Source organism: Meles meles, chromosome 12 (genome assembly GCF_922984935.1).
Source record: "Meles meles chromosome 12, mMelMel3.1 paternal haplotype, whole genome shotgun sequence".
NCBI lineage: Eukaryota > Metazoa > Chordata > Mammalia > Carnivora > Mustelidae > Meles > Meles meles.
The window spans coordinates 69,017,254-69,038,551 of NC_060077.1; the positions used below are offsets into that span (position 1 = coordinate 69,017,254).

Sequence of the window (21,298 nt, forward strand, 5' to 3'; positions counted from 1 at the left end):
GAAATACAAGCGAAGGCACCGAGGGTCACGAGGCCGTGGTGAGCGCGCTTCCGAGGCTCGGAGGGAGAGCCCGCCTGCCAGGGAAGGGGCTGAGACCCCGGGGGTAGGACAGACAGGCCGGGAAGAGATGAGATTTCTGCAGGAGCGCTCCTGCTGAGAGAGGAGAGCCCTGAGGAAGTCTCACAGAAGGCGAATCGACAAAGGGGCCCGAGAAGGAGCTTTGACAAAGGGGCCCGAGAAGGAGCTTTCAGAGACAGGAGGAACGCCAGGGGAGGGTGGCTGGTTAGGAGACAAAGGGGAGAGGACTTGAAAGGACAGCGAGGCCATCCCTGTCACCTGCCTTGCTAATGTCAGGGATGAGGCCTGAGAAGCAGCTGCTGCTTTGGCAATAACTCTGGCATGCCCTGTCCTCTCCCCCTGATAACTGTTCCCGAGCCCAGACTTGCCAGCTCCCAGCACAGCCCCTGAGTAGCGGGTAGACTCTTGGGCCCTGGGAGGGCAGGGGCTAGGACGGGATCACTGGTCCCCGGCACCGAGGGCAATGTCCCGGCACAAAGTGAGTGCTCCGTAATTCCTCCTTGAAGGCCTGGCAGAAACCAGCCCTGTGCTCTCCCTCACCTGGCAGGCGGTGCGTCCCCCAGCCCCCTACCCCACTGGGTGGAGGGGAGGACCCGCAGGCTCTCTCTGCTCTCTGCAGCGGCAGGTGATTAGCGGGCAAAGTTGTCTCAGCAGCACTGGGAAGCCTCAAAGGCTGCCTCTGACCTTGAGCCACCTTCCCTTCTGCTTGGCTAAGCACTGAGTCATTTACTTGTTTTTGCTGCCTCTCAACCCCGGAGCAGCGGGTTGAGCACAAAGAAGACATGACAGTTGTTTTATTTGTGGGGAATTGATTTCCCTTAAATAAGAATTTAACCGGTAGTCTGCACCGCGCCATGGGGTGGTGTCGGGGCTGCAAGGAACACGGTGGGGGCTTCCTGAGTCGATGCCCAGGAAACAGTGAGCCTTTGGAAACAATGTTTTCCCCACAAACATGGACTGCAGGAGAACCAGCATGGCCTGGAAGTCTGGACACTGGGTGAGTCCCACCTGAGGCAGTGGCTGGCCATGGGGCCTTGGGCAAGTCACTCAACATGCTGTCACTTACCGGGTACTCTTTCTGGGCCGCTTCCTCACCCAGAAGATGCCGAGATGACCTAACCTCCCTCCAGTGCCCAGATGGCACCTGTTGGACCATGAGTGCTGCCAAGGTGCGTGGCGGTGGGGGACATCTCCAAGAAGAGATGACCTCCTGGACCCATGACAGCCTCCCAGGGCATCTGTCCCCAGAGCAGGGCCCAGCACTGCCCTGCAGCGGCACCTCCACCAGGATCCCTCTTGTGCCAGCCCTTGCGACACTGGCCTAGAAGCGGCTAAGACAGAGGTCAGGGCACAGGCGCTCCTCACCGGTCCCATGGGAGCCCTCTTACCTAACGGGGTCTTGTGACCACAGGAGATAATTGCAAAGAAATTGCTCTGTGCTGGGTCTGACACAGAATGGGAGCACACTACATGTTAGCTATTATAAGAGTAAATACTACTTGGGGCTCAGATCCATGTATCAGGAATAGCTCCAAAAACAAATGAGAGGTTTGAAGACCCTAGCGATCTTTCCCAAGGCTCTAGTTGCAGAGATGAGGAAAGACATCTGTGGGGAGAGAAGAGACTTGCCCTAGGACCCACATACAGAAATGAGACCATGATTCCCCAGTGGGGTAGATCATGGCGTTCCATCCCCCGTTCCTACGACGGCCCTGCTGGGGCAGATGCCAACCCGTGGCACCCTCAGGATGTGGGAACCCTGACACTTGATTTACCACAGCTCCTGCCCCAAACACGGCCCTCCCTGGAACAGAAGTGTTAGTCAGGGGGCTCTGTCCAGAGCAAGCATTCAGTAGAGCCCCGGACACAATTTGACCCAGGCCACGTTCCCATTCTAGGCCAGTTTCGTCAAATGGACAAAATGGTCTTTAGGAACCTCACAGTCCTGACATGCCACGGTCTCAAGAGCTGGGCTCCATTAACCACAAACACAAGGCTGGAAAGCTCAGCCAACTGGAACCTTCCCCAGAAGTACCTTCCTTGGGAGGAACAGGCAGAGCCCAAGAAAGCCTAGTCACCCACGGCCCTCGCATGGTTGTTCCCAGCTTGTGGTGCACTAGGGTCTACGTTGTCCTGCTGGCTGCTTCCCTGCTATACAGACAAGCAGCGTGAGGACGACTCAAGTCAGGACCAGGGCTCAGAACGAAGGTGGAAGGTCCCATCTAGAACAGTGTTGTGCACAGAGTGTGCACTCCATAGCCACCCACCAACATGAAACAGAAGTGGTTTTGTCAAGGAAGGAGCCCTGGACCAGGAGCCTGGAGCTGAGCCCGCGTTTGCCCCTGTCTCCCACTGGCAGGACCTGCTGCTTTGCCTATAAAAGACGGTCATCGGATGGCAGCTCCCTGCCCTCCTCGGGGCACCTAGCAGGCTGGGCTGGGGTCTGTGTACGGTCTGCTCGCCATCCCTAGAAGAAAGCGACTCCGCCTTTATTCGTCACCCTGTCTTCCCAAGCCCACCCCCACACCCAAGCAGAATAGGCTTCTGGGAAAAGGAGGGAGGGGAGAGTGGGAGGAAGGGGCCTGAAGTCCCTCCAGAACTAACACTGAATGAGTCCACGAAGCTAGGTCCTAAAGCAAGTCACCAGGGGTGTCTGTTAGGTGGGACCACACTGACGGCGGAAACACCATGGGGAAAGCAAAGGGAATGAACTTCACAAGTGAAATGCCATGTTAACCCCTTTCGGCCCAGGCGCAGTTGACCTCCCAAAGCACAGGCTCTGTGGGTCCGTGTGTACGAAGGCCAGGCTGTGTAATGTGAGAAGTCCTGCCTTCCCCGTGGGACCCTCAGTGATGCTGGTGTCGGACGCCATGATGCACTTCCATCTGCAAAGCTCAGCGGTTCCATCTCTGTGCTTTCCAGCCAGGAGCCTACAGTTCCAGGCCAGGAACACAACGTAGCAGGATTCCGCAGGATTCCGCAGCAGAAAGAGGAAGGGATCTTATAAATAACTCCTGGTTAAAACGGAGCTGAAAATAAGGAGACAGGAGAGGAAGCAGATTGTGAAGCACGGGTTGAGTCAACACCATTGGTTTGAAAACCTTCGTGCAAATGGCTGGTCCTTCTCACGGGATGATCGCACACAGGATGGGACCGGGAGGGGCCGAGACTGTGTGTGCGCCTGAGGACTTGTGAAAGAGCACGGTTCCCAGCTCACGGTGTCGCAGTGGAGATGCTAAGACATGGGGCTTGCGTTAGATCTCACGGTGTCGCTTGAGGGACTCCAATCAGTTGGAGTGACTGTGGTTAAGATGCTGGACCTCCCTGTGCCACTCTATCTGCGCAGGAAGGTCTGGCTGCTGGGTTGATCTGTAAGCTCTGAGATTCTAGATAGCAGTTCGCAGCTGAGGCCGTAGGATAAAACCCTGAAAGCCAAAAGTGAGTTAAATCTTGACGGTGCTCCCGTGTCCAGTCTCCGTCGTTTCACTCCTGGGGGGTCTTCCTTTAGCTGTGACAAGGCCACCGCAGTGTGTGCTCTCCCGAATGCTAAAATTGAGTGCAAATGTGCTTTATTCACTTGCAATCCCCCAAGACCCCCCCCCATCTAGGGGTGTGGCTCGGTAGCACGCTCCCGGTGGGCAAGGTGGGGACACGGTCCCCCCAGCTGAGGCCAGGGAGCTTAGCACGCAGCCAGCTCTGCCCCATGGGAAGAACACCCAGCCCTGCCTCCGGGTCCACACCACCCACGCAGGAAGTCGAGCACTGGAGGTAGTGACCGCCTGATCGCCAGGCTCCCTCCCCCCAACCCGTAGCACCCGGCGCGGAAAGGAAAGGAGGCGCGCGCTTCTGCTCGCCGGGTGGCCGGCCCTCCGACCCGCGCCTCCCTCAGCAGCAGGTGCACGTGCCCGTGTGCACACGCAGGATGCCTCGGCTGTGCAGGTGCAGGAAGTTGAAGATCTCGGAGGGCATGGCGTGGAAGCCGGGGCGGGGCTTGACGTTGTCATAGTAATGGTGGGTGATGTAGAGGCCCGAGGGGTTCATGGGGAAGGCCCAGAAGCCGAACAGGTGCACCTCCTCGCAGAGCTCGAGGGCGGCCGTGGCCAAGATGAGGCCGGTGCTGATGCGCTTGGCGCGCACCCCCAGGCTGAGCCAGTAGCGCGACACGTTGACCAGGTACTGCGGGTGGAAGTAGTACACGGCCTGCGGCGACTCGAAGTCGTCCAGCACGTACTTGACGCGGATGGACACGTCAGTGTTGCGCGTGTTGTAGAAGGCGGGCAGCAGCACCGACGCGTTCTCGTACACCTGCAGCACCCGGTAGAAGGGCCGCCGCCACTTCTCCAGCTTGTGGAACCTGGGCAGGGCCAGAGCAAGAGGGTCGGCAGCCCACTCCCCAGGCCTGTGCCCGCCGGAGCCCCCGCTGCCCCCACCCGGCACCCCGGGACCTCTTTGGAGGCCACGGGGGACTCAAGTCCACCCTGCTGTTCCCTATCATTTCCTTCATGCCCGAAGATGAAAGCCTTGCCTTTCTTGGGGATGGCTATTTTTGTGTAAGTGAACCCAGGGGGACAGCTGTGTGGGGACAGCTGTGCTTCACCCCCAGGGGTGAGGGCGTCCCAGGGTGGCCTTGGTGGGGAAGGAGTGAGGAAGTGGAGGCTACTCCTGGCGTCCTCGGGCCATTCGCCTGCACTTTCTTTCCCAAGGTCCCCAATGAAGTATAGGGAAAACGTCTGCCTGCCACCTCCTTCCCTCCTCCCCCCAAAGCCCCTCCCTCACCTCCTTTTTCACATTAAAGCATTAAAGCGTCCTCCCGTGGGCTCATCTCCCTCCTCTCCGGTGCTCCCTCACGTTGCTGACTCTGTAAGTGACCCTGGGCATCTGACGCGATTTACCAGCTCCCCATCCTCTGGTCTCTGGCTGTCCCCCTTCTTGCTCCTAGCCTGACCTGGAAGGTGGGACTGTGCCCCTGCTGGAGTTTTAACCCCTTAGCCCCCTTCCCCCAGGCCTCCCACACAGACAGAGCCCAGGAGGGGCACTCGGTGGGGGCTGAGATCTTCGCCTGAGACTTCTCTCCAGAGCCGCCTGGACATACCAGCTTAGGAAGCTTCCTGCCCCATCACACACTGGAAAGCTTTACAGCCCTTCTAGGTGAAGACTGTCTGGACCAGTGCTGTCCAGGGGGAAATATAAGATAGGTCACATATGGAATTTTCAATGTTCTAAGGATCACATTTAAATAAGCAGAAAGACATGGGAGAATTAATTTTTGTCATATCCTATTGAATGCTCGCAATGTTTTCTTTAACTCGATAGACCCAAATACTATTATTTCAACATGTAATCAATATAAACAATTGAGGAACTGTGGCCATCATCTTTTGCATGGTAAGTCTTTGGAATCAGGTGTGTGTCTCCTGCTACAAACAGCACCTGTCCATCTGGATGTCACATGTCCAGGGGTCATGGCTCATGGCTACTCTACTGGGCAGCAGGAGTCTGCAGGAGGCTCACTGACCTCTCTGTGATGATGCTGGGGTTCACAGTGACCACGTCCGTCTTCACGCCCACATCCATGGTGTACTTCTCCGAGATGGGGGGTAGGTTGCACCTGCAGAAGACACAAGGCAGCCTGGCTGTGCATGCTCACTCAGCCTGGCTGTGCATGCTCACTCCTTCCAGAGGGAGCCGGAGCGCGGGCAGTGCTAGGGCATGCAGAAGGCAAGACGGTGCTCCCACGGGCAGAGCAGTGCCCAGGCAGCCAGTGGGCTGGAATCTTGGTAGCCTGTGCATAGAGGGGCGAGTTCAACTCCTTCCCTCTCCCACCCTGAATGGCACAGTGATTATGGATCCCTAACCCATGAGACCCCACTAGAGCCTCAACCCCAATCCCTTTGCTTTAAGCTTTTATTTTCAACCCATCTTCTTGATCCCACGTGAGGATCACCAGAGAGATGAGGGGGCTCTAGCTAAGGAAGGAGAAAATACAAGGACCAGTCTCCAGCTTAAAGCCAGGACAAAGCCAACACTGGTGTCAGCCACAAGGCTGCATGGGTTCCAGGCACTGCTTCTGGAAGGGCAGAACTCAGCCGGGAAGGTGGCCGCCCAGATGGCCTCTCCAGCAGATCTGCCCAAACCCCAGGAGTGTTCAGTGTCCTCACACCTGCCAGGCTCTTCAGGTGCCTCCCATTCTGCAGATATGGAGACTGAGGCCCTGAGTTTCAGCCACTGGCCCCAGGCGACAGGGCTGGAGAAGGCAGAATGTAAAGGTGTGCAGGGGTGGGGAGCGGGGACCGATCAGCAGAAGGGCAGCATGAGGGCACGGGGCTGGGGCGCCAGCAGAGGGAAGAGCAGGGAGTGGGAGTGCCAAGCGGGTAGCAGGTGCAGAGCCAGGGCGATTCTCTTACCGGAAGACAAAGTCGGCGCTGTTGATCTCCCTCCCACAGCGGCTGTTCTTCAGGATCCCCCCATTGCCCACCACTGCACACTTCTTAAACTGGGACCGGTAGTAGGGCATGTCCTGGGGGAGACGGGTGCACAGCTATCAGAGGCAACGCCCTGCCTGCCTTCTCCCACTGCCCTCACCCCTGTACCCATGGCCGCGTGCCCAGGCAGCCTGGCAGGGACTATGGGGGTCAAGTGGTCATCGCACTTTGCAGATGAGAAGAGAGGTCAGGAGACTTGTTCCCAGGCCCCCTGGCAATTACACATAAGCTGGAAGAGAAGCCAGGTCTCTGCTGCCTTTTCAACCAGCCCTGGGATGCCTCAGGTTTCCTGAAAAGTACAGGTGATGGCCAGTCCTGCTTGCTTTTGGTTTTCCCGACGTTTGGAAGTTCATCTTCTGTAGGACTTCCCGGATGCATATTTTATTGGTTTATGCAGATGTGCTTGGGGATGACAGCAGCAGAGATGGGGACAGGGCCCTAAACCCGACCCTCACCCCTTTCAGCTCAGGGCCAGGTATACAGGGAGGACGCAAGCCTGGGACACAAAGAGACTAGGACAGATGCTGGGACTTGGCAGCAAGACCAAGGGCTGAGGAAGCAAGGCCACCACCGGGGAGCAGTAAGGGCCTAGAACACCTCAAAGCTCGGCAGAGAAAGGGCTCGGAGTGCAGGAGAGCCTGGGTCTCACCCTGAGTGACAGTGGCACTCTCAGGAGCCCTGGGAGTGACCATCTCACAGTACTTTGACCTTGTTATGCCCTGACTGCTGGTCTGGGCTCTGGCTGCCCACAAAGGCTCCATGGACACGCCCTCCAGGGAACCACAGACAAGTTGGCAGGAAAAAGCAAACGTTGGCTGGCCTGGCGTAAAGTGTCCTGGTTCTGTCACGTCCCTGTTCTAGGTCATAACCCCCTCCTGGGCAACCAGAGGCAGACGGAGCCCAGCAGCCACACGCATGGCACAGACCTAAGCACAGAGCTAGAGTCATGGGTAGGGTGACCAACCACCCCAGCTTGCTCACGACTGGGGAGCTTTGGATGCGATACAGGAATTTGCTTGGGTCAAACCAGGAAAGTCTGGGGCCAGCCAGGATTGGGTGCCCGAGGCAAAAGCCCCAAGGTCAGCCCTGGTTTTGCCCCAGCATGAGATGAAGGAACCATGGACATGTGTTCTGCGTTCTCAACAACTCAGATTTTCCATCTGAAAATTCGGATAATAACATGCGAGTGTCATGCTTTTCAATGCGTTGGGGTAGAGCAGAGTGTCTCAACTTGGCGCTTGTTGACATTTGGGGCCAGATCATTCCTCGTTGTGGGGGACTGACCTGGGAGCTGCGGAACGTTTAGCAGCATCCCTGGCCTCTCCCCATTAGAGCTCAAGGGTATCTCCCCACCGTGACAACCAAACTGTATCCAAACACTGCCAAGGGTCCCCCACGGTTAAAAACCACTGGTGTAAATGAAAAGCCTGCCCAGTGTGGTGCTTGACCCAGAGGTCTCTCTGCATGGGGACCAGGCTCCTATTACTGTCACGAGGCCCCAAAGCTCCCCCCTGCCCAGGAGCCTGCAGGGCAGCTCCCCTCCTAGCACACTCACAGCTAGCCAGCCCTGAACGACAGCAGCCTAGTGGCACCTTGGGCTTCTGGTAGGGCCCGCTGCCAGGTGGGGTCATGGAAAATCACACCACAGTGGACCAGGAAGGAGTCTAGGCCTGCAGGAGAGGCTGCATCCATCTGTGGGAAGCTTTCCCTCCAGGCCCATTTTCCCTGGAGGGACGGGCCCAGAAACCAAGAGGGGGAACAAGGGTATCGCAGAGCCAGTAGGGAAAACTGCACTGTTTGACTTCTACCAGGGAAAAAAAACCAAAGTTATCTTTGGAGAGATAGAGACCTTTATGTTCTATGTCAGTGCTTCCCAAACTTCTGTACATCAAAAACAACCTGGAGTACTTTCTGAAAATAGAAATTCCTGGGCTCTATCCCAGAACCATGGAATCAGAATCCCCAGGGTGGGGGTAGGAGCCCGAGAAGCTGTATTTTATACAAACCCAAAGAAAGACTTACCCTGAGGCAATACTTCTATATCACAGGCTCTGAATCGGGGAGGGAGGGGGGCTCATTATGGCCGGTGGGCCATGTCACACCTGCCTGTTTCTATATATTTCTATAGCTAGCTCCACAAGCTAAGCGTGGATTTTATCTTTGTAAGTGGTTGGGGGGAAAAATCAAAACAAGAAGATTTGGGACATGTAAAAATTAGATGAAGTTCCCATTTCAGTGCCTAATAGGAGCTAGAGCGTTCCTGGAGCCCAGCCATGCTCGTTGGCTTACGAAGGTCTGTGGGGGCTTTGTACTGCTGCCATAAAGGAGAACAGCGGTGACAGAGAACATATGGCTGGCAAAGCTTAACATGTTTACTCTCTGGCCCTTTCCAGAGAACATTTGGCAGCCCTGCTCTAATTCCCTGGGACTCAGCAGTCCAAACCCGTGGCCCTCCGTGGACCCGTATGTCATAACTGAGCTGGGTGTCACCCACTGGCACCACCTGCAGGAGAAGCAAATCCAACTGCTGTCCCCCGCCTCCTGTCCCAGGCCTTGCAAGACCCACCTCATAAAGGTGGCTTGTATCCATCGTCCTCCAGCACTGTGATGGGGGAGAGTCTGTGTGACACGTCCCCTCCTCCAACTCCCCCACCACCGCTGACCCCACAAGGCCCAATGTTATTGGTGCCCTCTGTGCAAGCACCAGAACGCAGGGAGCCCTGGCTGTGGTTTCATGAGCCCTCCTGTGGAAGCAGGGCAGCCCAGAGCCTCGGATTCCATCCGGAAAGACCTGAACATGCCCCCACTCAGCACGTCTACACTCTGGACCCACTAAGTCCTGCTCTGGACCCAGCCCTCTCCAGGAGATGCTCATGTACACATTCAGCGAAATCTTCCTCCTCTTCAGAGGGTAACCATCAGAATAAACTGAAAATGCAGGTTACAGGGCCCCTGCTCAGAGAGTCTGAGGCCACGGTCAGACTCCAATGGAGTGCCTATGTTGAGCCTTCAGTGACGCATTCCGTTCATGCAGGGGGATCACTTACCCTGGGGTCCCCCCACTGACCAGGGTGTCACTGTCCTAGCTTTGAAGAACAGCCTCCGTCCAGATTTCTTTTATGGAAAGGAGAACAATTAACATCTACCTTGTTTAAGTGAGATTTTCTGCCACACCTATTCCTAGCCCAGACTCCAGTGTTATGGACAGGGAGACAGAGACCTTGAAAGACATCATAAGTGTCCAAGGTCAGCCAACGTGAGATCAATCTTTCTCACTTTGCTTTCTGCTGGTCTGTGATTTCTTGGGCACACAACCTTTGCATGAACGTTTTTGCTCCTGCTTCTGCCTCTCGTGGGGGACGAATGCTTAATCGCCCTCCCAGATAGCTTCAGGCTGTCCTCAGCAAGCAAGGCAATAACCAAAATTTGACAAGTACTCTCCTGCCTGAGTCACTCCAAATGTAGCTGCTTGGGATTCACCGCGCTCGGATGGTCTACCGAGCCCACTAGAGCCAGGATGGTGGGTGCGGAGGGCCCAGCAGACGGATGCCACACCCCGTGCGTAGAGCCACATAGGGCCGTGTGGGGTAGCCCCTTTGACCTGCCCAGGTCGCCCTGCCCAAAGCGGCACCTTGGGAAACATGCGGAAGATCTCCTGGTTGATGTGGTAGATGCCGCTGGTGTCCACCTCGTACTTGAGCTTTGTCCCCAGGGGAGTGTTCTTCTGCGTGGTGAAGAGGAAGGAGGGCGCATTGCAGCACCTGGACAGAGTGGACCTGCCAGGCAGGAGACAGAGCGGGAGAGACAGGTGACACGGGGCAGAGCCAAGCTTCTGGAAAACGGGGGTTCATGGAACTGAGGCCCCTCAAGATGGCCAGGAAGCCCCCACCCACACCTTCCCACACTCACCCCCCTCCCCACACCTCTGCTCATGCTGTTCCCCTGCCGTCGACACGCCTCCCAATGCCTGGGCCTTTCCTCCTCTCCTCAAGCTGGCCTTGCTCCCTGAGAGCTCCCAGCTGCCCACCCCACCGACCTCACTGGCCTCCAAAGACCTGGAGCACAGACCGGATACCACCCACTTCACCACCTACAGCTCTCCCCACCCAAACCAAAGCCCCTTGATGGCGGGGACCCTGCCAGTGGACCCTGCCTGGTGTTAGTCACACGAGTGTGGACAGCCAGCTGCTGGCCAGCCCTGGGCTGAGTCACGCCTCACTCAGGCGCTCATCAAGGTCCACTGGGCATTCTGCTACTCGCTGGAAATGCTGTTTCTCCAGGCTCGATGGAAATCTGGGGGTACCGAGCTCATCCTCGGGTCCTGGGCCCCGATCAGACTGTAAACAAGGCATTTACCCCATCTCATGGGGGCAAAAACCCAAGACAAAATGATCAATTTCAATCATTTAGAAAGTGTCTTAGGAAGGAGGGGTGGGGGGCGCGGTCAGACAAAGGGCTGGTGGGCTGGTGCTGGGCCACTTCCTGTGGAAAGAGGAGTCTGACTGTCTTCCAAAACAGGTTCTTAGGAGTTCACTGTTTCTAAAAATAAATAATAAATAAATAAAATAAATAAAAGCCCCCTGGCTTTCACTCACAAAAAAGCCACTCAAACACAAGCTACAGAAGGGGTAAAGCTCAGATGATGCAAGCAGGCGTCACAAAACTAAAAAATAAAGTAAAGGCTCCTAGGGAGAAGGTGGCTGCTGAGGCCGACCTGGTAGCCGGCCTGGCCAGAGGGGGTGGAGTCATCTGTCTTCCCTCCGGCTGCAGCCAGTGTTCCCCCTGGTTACTCCCTCTCCAAGGCCCGGTGAGGGGTCCAGTCCTGGGCCCTGCCCTCCCCTGCCCTAGTTGCCCAAGGGCTAGACCTAACGGAGTAGGCCAGCTGCTGCTTTGAACCCACAAGGTTCCATTTCCTCCGGAAGCAGCGGTGAGGTGCCGTGTCCACACTGGCCTCCTCCCCCCAGCACTAGCTCCAGGTACGGTCCCATGCAGCACGTAGGTGCCCCCAGGAGGGATGGGACACCTTCCCCAAGGAGCCAGGATGATGACCACCAACAATGTTTGAGGAGGAGCTTTCTGGAAGCTTCCCCTCAAGGTCTGGGATGGAAACATGGGGTTGCCACCCCGCTGTCAAGAGGCTTGGGTTCTAGTTTCTGCTCTGCTTCCACCAGCAGTGGCGCCCCGGGCAGGGGTCTTCCCCAGACTGGACCTCAGCTTCCTTGTCTATAGAATACAGCCTTGCGGGGCGCCTGGTGACTTAGTCGTTAAGCGTCTGTCTTTGGCTCAGCTCATGATCCCAGGGTCCTGGGATCGAGCCCTGCATTGTGTTCCCTGCTCAGTGGGGATCTTGCTTCTCCCTCTCCCAATCCTCCTGCTTATGTTCCCTCTCTCTCTGTGTCTTTCTCTATCAAATAATAAATAAAATCTTAAAAAAAGAAGAAGAATTCAGCCTTGGCCCTTCTGCCTCTGACCCTCTGTAATTCTGTGACTGTAGGTTGCCAAAGCCAGGAAGGTTATAAAATTATTTTTTATGACTTTCTCTCTTGCAAGGATTTTACTGGGGAGCTCAGCTGGCTGCTGGTCATGGAGAGAGGTCTTTCCTATGCGGTGTTGAGTTTCAGAATGCGACTAAGGCCTCCCAGACTGGGGGCCAGATGCCTGGCCAGGTGGAGGCCATGGGTCAGTATTTAGCTTTGCTGGTCCAGAAACTCAGTCTTGTCAGCCTGCATTGGGGGGGAAGGGTGGGGGAGACTGACTCCCATTAACCAAGCTCACAAGTGACTGATATATAAACCGGAAGGTCATTGCATCTATTTGTAGGCAGTAGGGTAGGGGAAGGCCTCAATTACAGGACCCCTCTGCTACAGCTGGAAAGCTCATGTCTGTCTTCTAGCACACCCCTCCCACGCTGCGCATTTCACTGTGCTAGGCTCTTACAAGTCTAAGTTAATAATTGCATCATGGTTCAATGAGCTTGTGACAAGAGCAAAGGGAGGCAACCCACTGGCCTTGAAGTTTTTTCATTTAGAGCCTAGCAAGGCCTGCTGTCCTCTCCCTTCCCCACACCTGAAACTACTCCCCGACGCCTACCCCTGGAAGGGTGTGGGCTCCCCCGGAGTCTCTCCCTAGGATCCTGCTGGCTGATCCCTGCTGCAGAGATCCTTGTTTTTCTCCTGTCAATCATCTTCCTGTTGCTTCATTATTTCCTTAGACATGCGGATCCCACCAAGGAGTCTTCTGTGCCACGCTCAGCTCTCAGCCAAGACGATACCCTTTCATATCCCCCTGACCTCCTCTAGGCAGGGCGTTGATAAGCTGCCTGGCCAGTGCAGTGCCCACCGTGACACTCCTTGCTAAGTGGCAGATTTGGCGGCGGGGGGGAGGGGGAGGCACCTGCCGCACAGGTCTTAGACCCATTCCCTCCTCTCAGCACTGGGCTCAAGTTCACATTTGACTTTTATGATGGGGGGGTGGGGGGAGGGAAGGGGTCAGCGCAAACTCCTACACGGCCTCGGACAGGAACCCGCAGTCTCACGGAGACCTCTGGGGCGTGGCTGCCGGCATCTGCTCCTCAGGGATTACCACGTTAAACATCCACATCTCTACAAACGTGCCACTTAAAACTACAACTCGGTCTCTAGACAGGGCCTGGAATGGCGGCAAACTGGAACAAATGACTTCTAAGGAAAAGACAAAATGCTGAGTGTCATTTGCTTCTCGCAGCCTCCTGGGTAGGTAGGCTGCAAGCCCATGGCTCCTGGGTACGTGGGAACTGCCGCCTGACTTGCCCGCACCCTGTTGCTGCCCACATTCCTCAGCTCCCCCCAATTCCATTCTGTGAGCTCTGTCTGCACTGAAACAATACCATGAGCTCCCAGAAGTTCAGCGAAGGAGAGAACCCTACAGTTCCCATCGATCAAAAGGAATTTGTGGACATCGGCCAGCTGCTTAGTTCCCACAGTGAGGAGACCCTTAAGCTAGGGCTCTCGCCTCTCTGGGAGCTGATAATCTATTGCTCTGGGTTAGAAAAGAGATGAATCTGCAGCAGGCCTCAGGCCGAGGAGCCCAGCATGGCTCTGTGATGGGGGGTCAGGAGACAACACCTCTGAGGCTGCCGTGGGGCCCAAGGGCCGTCATGTGGGGGACAGCAGCCAGCAAGGTGCCCACCTCAGCCTGGGCACAGAGTCAGAACCTCCCCATGGCCCAGATCCCAAAGCCCAGCCGGGGCCAGCTCTGGGGAAGATGAGCCCGGGCGGGGCCCTGCAGGACGGGGCGGCAGAAGGAGAACGGCACCCGCGGAAGGGCTGGGAAGGGCAGACAAATCACAGGTACTTGAACTGGTTGGCTTCCGAGATATTCATCGCCCATCTGCACATCTGCAGGCTCTTCCATCTGTCGAACAGCTCCGACTGCTTCACCCTTGGGGAGTGGAGGACAGAAGAGCACACATAAGGGCCAGGCTGGACAGAGTGTCGGCATTCCCAAGCCTCCCTTTCTGCTCCCCGGGTGCCGAATCCTGGTGTGGACCTTTACATGAGCTGTGTTTTCTTATTTGGGGTATGCTGGATGCCCCGGCATCTGGGGTCCTGCTCATTCCTAGACAGAGCCAACCACTCTCCCGCAAGCCTGCCTGCCACCTGCAAACCAGCCAATGCCAAGCCGGCAGCCTCAACATCAACTTTGTCCATGGAGCCGCTAGTCTTAGGGAAACTCAGGAACCCTCCGAATTATAGACAAAATCCCCAGTCTGTCTGCCCATGTGTTATCTTGGGGGAGAATCTGAAGCTTTCTTTGGCTGCCCGAAGAGGTCTTTGATTCACAAAACAGGGCAAATACTCACTTCGGTGTAAAGTAAAAACCAGGCTCATTCTGCAGAGCTGGGTCCCCTGTGTTTAGCCGGAGGGGAAACAGTTGCTCCCCAACAGGGCAAGCCTCCCCCACAAATGCTACGCACACGTGACTGGTGCAGAGAGAGGTGACTGCAGGAGAGTCGTATAGGAGAACGGCCAAGTGCATGGATTTCGGAGGCAGAAGAGGAGCTGGGCCCAGACCAAGCTCAGATACCTCCTAACTATGGGACCTCAGACAGGTACTTGACCTCTCAGAGCTTCATCTTTATAGTGAACATAATAATAGACTATCACTCACAGTCCCAGATTTGTTAAGATTATTAAATAAAGTGATGCAATAAAGGGCTAGGCATGGGAAGTGTGCACAAAAATTCCCTGAGACAGGTAAGCTATTTTTATGGTCAAACAGCACCGCCTTGATGGTGCTCACTCACCATCCCCTGGACATTCCCCCATAACCCATTCCTACCCACTCCTGATCTTTCCCACAAGAAAGTAAATAGTGCAGGGGTAGGGGGTGGTGCCTGAGTTCACCCCCATAAATCCAGTGGTAAGGCACACGGCTGATGTGTGGGACACAGGCACTGAGCATATCAATAAATTAGTGAATGAAGCCATAAGTCTGAGTTCAAATAGAGTCTATAATTATTGGTTGAACTCCTCTGTATAGCAGGAACTGGGGCTAGAGCAGAGAACAAAACAGCTCCCTGTTCTCATGGACTTTAAATACTAGAAAGGAGGCAAATGGAAAACAGGTATGTATGCACAGGACAACAAGAGCACAAAAGACAAAAGCGGGACCGTGTCAGACTAAAAAGCTTCTGTACAGCAAAGGACCACAGCAGAGCGAAAAGTCAACATAAAGAACGGGAGAAAGTATTTGCAGACCATGTATCTGATATGGGGTTAAAATCCAAAATAGATAACAGAGAATATACAACTCAATAACAGAAAACCAGATAAACCAACTTTAAGATGGGCAGAAGACTTCAACAGACATTTTTCCAAAGAAGACATCCAGACAGCCAACAGGCACATGAGAAGGTGTTCAGTTATCACTCATCATCAGGGAAAGGCAAATCAAAAGTGTAACGAGGCGTCTCCTCACACCTGTTAGGATGGCTAACAGCAACAAAACAAAAAAAGATCGCCAGCGCTGGCGGGGATGTGGAGAAAAGGGAAGCCTGGGACAGTGTTGGTGGGAATGCATACTGGTACAGCCAGCACAGGAGGCAGCATGGAGGTTCCCCCCAAAATTAAAAATAGAGCTACCATATGACCCATCAGCTCTGTGTCTGTGTCTATATCCATAGGACTTGCCGTCAGGATGGGAAAGAGCTCAGTACACTCCCTATTCACGGTGGGATTACTCGGTAGTAAGCAGGGAATGGAAACCAGCTGAAGGTCCCCCGATGGGTAAAGAGAATGTGCTACAGACACACAATGGAATACTTTTCAGCCTTTCACGGGCAGGAAATCTGCTACAGGTGACAAGCTGGACGAACGCAGCGGACCTCGTCCCGCGTGCAATAAGGCAGTCACGGAACTGTACATGGCATGAGTCCACCCATGGAGCATCGACGTAGTCAATCTCAGAGAAACAGGGAATAGAATGGTGGCTGCTGGAGGCTTTGGGAAGGAGAAAGGGTCAGCTGCCTGCCACCCCACGGGTCTAGAGCTTCAGGTTGATGAGGTGAACAAGGTCTAGAAATCTGCTGTACAACTTAGTGCGACATTTAACAATACTGGATTATATGCTTAAGAATGGGTTCAAGGGGCAGATCTCAGCTCAAGGGTTCTTACCCCAACCGAGAGAAAGAAAACAGATAATAATGCCATGTCTGGGAGAGGCGAGGGCTATGAAGAAAAATGAAGCAAGGTAAAGGAACCAAAAAGTGACTATTTCAGAAGGGTTGGTCAGGGAGGGCTTCCCTGAAGAGGAGAACTTGGCACAAAGAGCTGAAACGGTTAGGAGGGAGCCATGCAAACATCTGGGGAAGGAGCAGTCCAGGCAAAGAGAAAAGTGACTACAAACGCACTGGGGCAGGATCTTAGCTGGCCACTTTAAGGAGCTGGAAGGAACCCCTTCTCCTTCCAGGCTTGATGTCTTCTTTCTGGCTTCCACAAACGTCTCACTGCAGCCCGCCCCTCTCAGGCTAATGTGACATCGGAGGAGGGGTATTACATGGCCCACCCCTGCCTCCCCCATGGCTTCCCTCCCCTGTTTTCCACAACCCACAGGTCCCTGGAGCAGCACCCGAGATGGCCAATGCCTCAGACACCACGTGGAAACACAGTCCTTGCAGGACTATGGGCGGGGGTCCCAGGTCCAAGTCTTGCCAGCATCTGGGTCCCATTCTCTGTGCCTCCGATACCTGGCACACACTGGACCAAGGCTGGGGCCCAAATGCCCAACCTTGAGTCCTGGCTCTATCCCCGACTTGCAGTGTGGCCTTGGACAAGTCACTGAATCTCTCTGAGACTTGGGTGCTTTATCTGTACAACCAATATAATAACCTCTGTCCTGCCCATCTCCAGGATTGTCAGAAAGATCAAATGAGATAATACACATAAGAATATTTTATAAATTGCTTTGCAAATGTGGAGATTGTCTTTTCTTTAAAAATGAAGGGTTGATCCCAGGCTCTGATCTCCTTACTCTGTAGACACCACTAAAATTCCAGAAGAGGAACAAAAATGTTATATAGACCTACCAGACGAATAGATTGATGGGGCCGGGGGAGTTCAGAGGAAGAGAGATCTTGACAAGTGTGTGAAAGGAGGAGTGACATGGCCCAGAGACCGTGTCCAACCCCGCGGAACATTTTTAAAGAGGGTGGAGGGTGGGGACGGGGCATGGTGCTGAAAATGAGCGTCAGTTGTAAGTCTGTATCCAGAACCATCAGACCACAGCAGCCAAATAGTCCCTGTCCGGCAGAAGGAGGGGAGGGACTGAATCAGACTGTCAGTTCCTACCAAAAAAACCAAAAACAAAAACAAATTATCATTCCCAGTAAAAAGACCTGGACATTGTAACTGCAAAAGGAGTAGCGTCTCCAATAAGGACTCTTGAGGAAGGCCTGCTCTTCAGCTTTTTGTTGTTCTAAATTTCAATATGAATCAGATGAGCAAGGGTCACCTGGTCAACCGGAAGGAACCAGATGAAGAGAAACCATCAGTTAAAATATCCAAAGAGAAAAATAGTGGAGGAACAAAATACAACTTTGAAAGAGTCTACTTAGTGTCTCTAGAGAGCCTAGAAGACACAACACCCTTAAAGATAGGAATAGATTGCTCTGAGGACAAAGAAAGAGCTCTGGGGTAGGGGTGAGTTTGCTCAAAGAGCTGGAAAATGAAGTCAAGGACTTTTCTCAGGAAGTGGAAACAACGGGCAGAGACAGAAAAGAGGACATCGGGCAAGGAATGCTACACGAGCGATCCAGAAAATCAGGGGTGCGACTCTTGGGACTGGAAAGAGGAAGTAGAGAGGAATGGAGAGAAGGAAATATTTTTAAAAATCCAAAAGAACATTCAAGAGTCTGGACATGAATCCTGGATGGAGCGGTCTGACAGGTGTCTGTCCTGAAACCCACCCTCCAGACATTCCAGAACTGCAGGATCCGGAAACACTGCAGAGAGAAGAAAACAGGCCACCTCTAAAGGAACAAGAAGCATCATGCTCTCATCACTCTGGACACTAGACGGCGATGGGCGAAGTCTTTAGCATTGGGTGGGGGGAAATGGTTTTCTCCCAAAATTCCAACCCCACCAAACCAATAATCAGGTATATGGGAAGAATTAAGTCATTTAGACACAGAACTCAAAACCTGACCTCCTACCCATCATTTGGAAATGACTGGAAGATGGGTAGAAGCAAAATGAAGGAGTAAACAAGAAGCAGCTATGGGTTTTCCACAAGAGTGAATCCCAGCTAAGAGGCAGGGAAGGGAAGTTCCCAGGACAATGGCATGCGGCCCACCAAGAGAGCAGCCTGTCCACGCTGGAGCACGAGGATAAAGAGAAATCCTGAGAGGAAGGTCTGATTGGAGGAGAGGCAGGCAGAAACCCCAGATAGGGCAAAACAGAGACAAAGTTCAAGGGGGAAATGATGAGTAGATGCTCCAGTAAAAAAAGGGGAGGGGGAGGATGCATAAGAAAGGAAATAAAATCACTATTTCCTGTTCTTTAAAACTTGGAGTCAACCTATAGAGGAAACCCCAAAATAGGCTCATTATGGATACCAAGAGAATGTAAACATTATCAGCCTTGACCTTTTAAAGGCAAATGCACTGACTACTGGATCCAAAACATAGGCATGATTTTAAAAACCCCATCTTACAAAATACAGACTCAAGAAATACTGCCAGTATTTGGCAGAACCAGAAATAAGTTACTCGGGCAATCTAGAGACAGAAGAACTAAAAATAGCAATACTCCCCAACCCAGTAGGGGTGGGGGGTATCGTAAGGGGGCTGAACCCTCACCCACTGAGGCTGAATGTCAGTGCACGTCATGGTAAGTCGAGAAACAACAGCAGGGGTGTGTTACTGAGATCCGTGGCGGTAATGACCAGAAGGAACAGCCAGAGTTGAAAGGAGCAGGGCTGAGGGGCGAAGGCATGGGGCAGGGGACTGTGGCTTCTTCTTATTATTATTAATAATTATTAATTATTATTAATAATTATTATCTCTATCCTACTTGATTTTTCCCACCATGTGCAAGAGATGATGAGGATAGGAGGTGATCATGACCATCTCTGTTCTTCTTTCTTCCCCTTTCCTCCGCTGGCCTCCTCTGTCTCCACCCAGCTCTCGTGTACATGCCCTGCCCACTCATTCGTGTCATGGCCACATCCTGAGCCCGTGCATACCCGGGGACTCTGAGATGCATGGGCATGAAGGGGCCCCCAGCCCGGGTGGCCCTGGCTCCCAGACTCTGTTCCTGGGTGCAGCGGAGGCCACCCCGGTCCAAGAAAGATGGAGAAGGGCAGCAGGAGAGGGCCTGGGGTGATGCCCCAAGCACCAGCCCCACCGGGCAGGAACCGGCTCAAAAACCGAGAGACTCTAGAATGACTACATTCAAACAAATAATTTGTACAAGTATTAGTGACGACGCACATCATAATACATCACCACAGAGTGACTCCTCCTGCTTCTGCCATCGTTGGGACTGAGGCCTTCTCCATGTGGGAATTCGCCGGCTAACTGGTTTCTACCAGCGTTTGGAGCAATTTTGGACCAGAATCATTCCCAGATGAATGCCACCCCTCCCTGTTGCCTCCGAATGCCAGCTGTCATTCTTATGCCTTAAGGGCCTCCCAGCCGAGCCGCGCAGCCCCCTCCACGCACATATGGCAACTTAACCTTCCTCCAATGACTCAGAGTCTCCACTGGGAGCAGCGGGCATGGCCCCGGGCCAGTGAGGCTCGCAGGTACCCAGATGACGCTAGGACCATTCGAGTCCGAGGCTGGTCTCTGGGCTCTCTGATGTCAGCCCTGGAGGTCCCACTGAACCTCAGCTTGCTGACCCAGGAAAGGAGACACAGCCTCATGCCCATGCCCCACAAACAGCCTCCGCCTTTCTTCTCAGAGCCCCAGGGCCACCGGGCCGAGGCTCCAAGGGTCTGGGGACCACAGGGATGTGAAGGAGACAGGGTGGTGCAGCGCCCAGGGGTCACCAGCTGGGACAGAGCTCAGCTCAGGAGACCAGAGCGGGTGGCCCAAGGCAGAGAAGAGAGTTCAAGGCTAACTTGCTGAGCGCCAGACATGCATCCCTGATGAGGGACAAATGTGGGCACGGACTGTGGGAAGACTCCCCACCGCACCCCACCCCCCAACGCTGTGATGCAGGGCGCGGTGGAAGCTGGGATAGGGACTGTCAGGATCCAAATCATCTCTCTTTCAAAACTCTTATTTGCGATCCTAACCTCTGAGATCTCAGAATGTGACACTTTGGAGACAAGGTCTTTAAGGAGGAGGTTAAGTTGAAATGAGGCCATGAGGGTGGGCCCACACCCAGTATGACTGATGTCCTTATTAGAAGAGGAAATGAGGACACAGGCAGGTACAGAAGGAAGTGCAGGTGAAGGCCGAGGGAGAATGCGGCCATCGGCAAGCTGACGGGAGGCTTCAGCAGCCAGCCCTGCCAGCACCTCGTTCTCAGGCTTCCCACCTCTGCAGCTGTGGGATCTAAAGGTCTTTGAGGGCCTGAGGTCTTTGAATTCCAGGAAAAGACGAAGGGTCTCTGCTTAGGAGCTGATGAATTTGGCTCATGCCTGAGGCATGGACAGCCACGTTTGCCACTAAATCGCAACTCTCCACTGATCACATCACACACACCCCACTGCCACCTGCTTAAAGCCTCCCATGCGTTACCGCGGCCCTCGGATAATGACAGAATCTGCATCCTGGTCCACAGTGCAAAGCCTCGTCAGGTCAGGGCCTCGTCTGGCCCTCCAGCAACCTGGCTGCCCCATCTCCCCTCTCATGCTGGCATTCAAGCTGCCCTGACCCTTCAGAGCCGGGGACACAGCGGGCTTTCTCCTGGCACAGGGCCTTTGCACAGACTGTTCCCTCAGTCTGGAACCTGCCTGGCCTACTTACCTCTTATCACCCTTCCAACGGTAGTGCCATTCCTCAGAGGAGCTTTGCCTGACAACCCCTTCCTTGCCCCAGTCCAAGTCCAGTTCCCTGCCATCCCCTTGTCTCCCTAGGGTAAACAAGTATTAATGTCCGCTTCCCTGCTGGGCTGTGAGCTCCATCAGGGTGGGGACCACCAGGGTGTGTGCTCAGCGCAGGGCTGGCTGGGGCTGATGGGGATGGGGGGGAGTTGCCTCACACGTTTACCTCTGGAGAGGGTACAGAGACCTTTGGTTAGTACCGGGACCAT

At 54.3% G+C, this 21,298-nt stretch overlaps 1 protein-coding gene across 2 annotated transcripts in view; it reads right to left on the reverse strand.

Annotated features, from left to right (window-relative positions):
• Window positions 1-687: 687 nt before the first annotated feature.
• ST8SIA5 (ST8 alpha-N-acetyl-neuraminide alpha-2,8-sialyltransferase 5) overlaps window positions 688-21,298 on the reverse strand; it is a 55,916-nt gene continuing 35,305 nt past the window's right edge. For both annotated transcript variants that reach the window (XM_046025174.1, XM_046025175.1), the window contains 5 exons: window positions 13,893-13,979; window positions 10,192-10,336; window positions 6,483-6,595; window positions 5,594-5,686; window positions 688-4,432 (listed from right to left, as the gene is read on the reverse strand). In XM_046025174.1, the coding sequence (XP_045881130.1) occupies window positions 3,964-4,432; window positions 5,594-5,686; window positions 6,483-6,595; window positions 10,192-10,336; window positions 13,893-13,979 (907 nt within the window). In that variant the 3' untranslated portion in view covers window positions 688-3,963. The remainder of the gene's footprint in view (window positions 4,433-5,593; window positions 5,687-6,482; window positions 6,596-10,191; window positions 10,337-13,892; window positions 13,980-21,298) is intronic.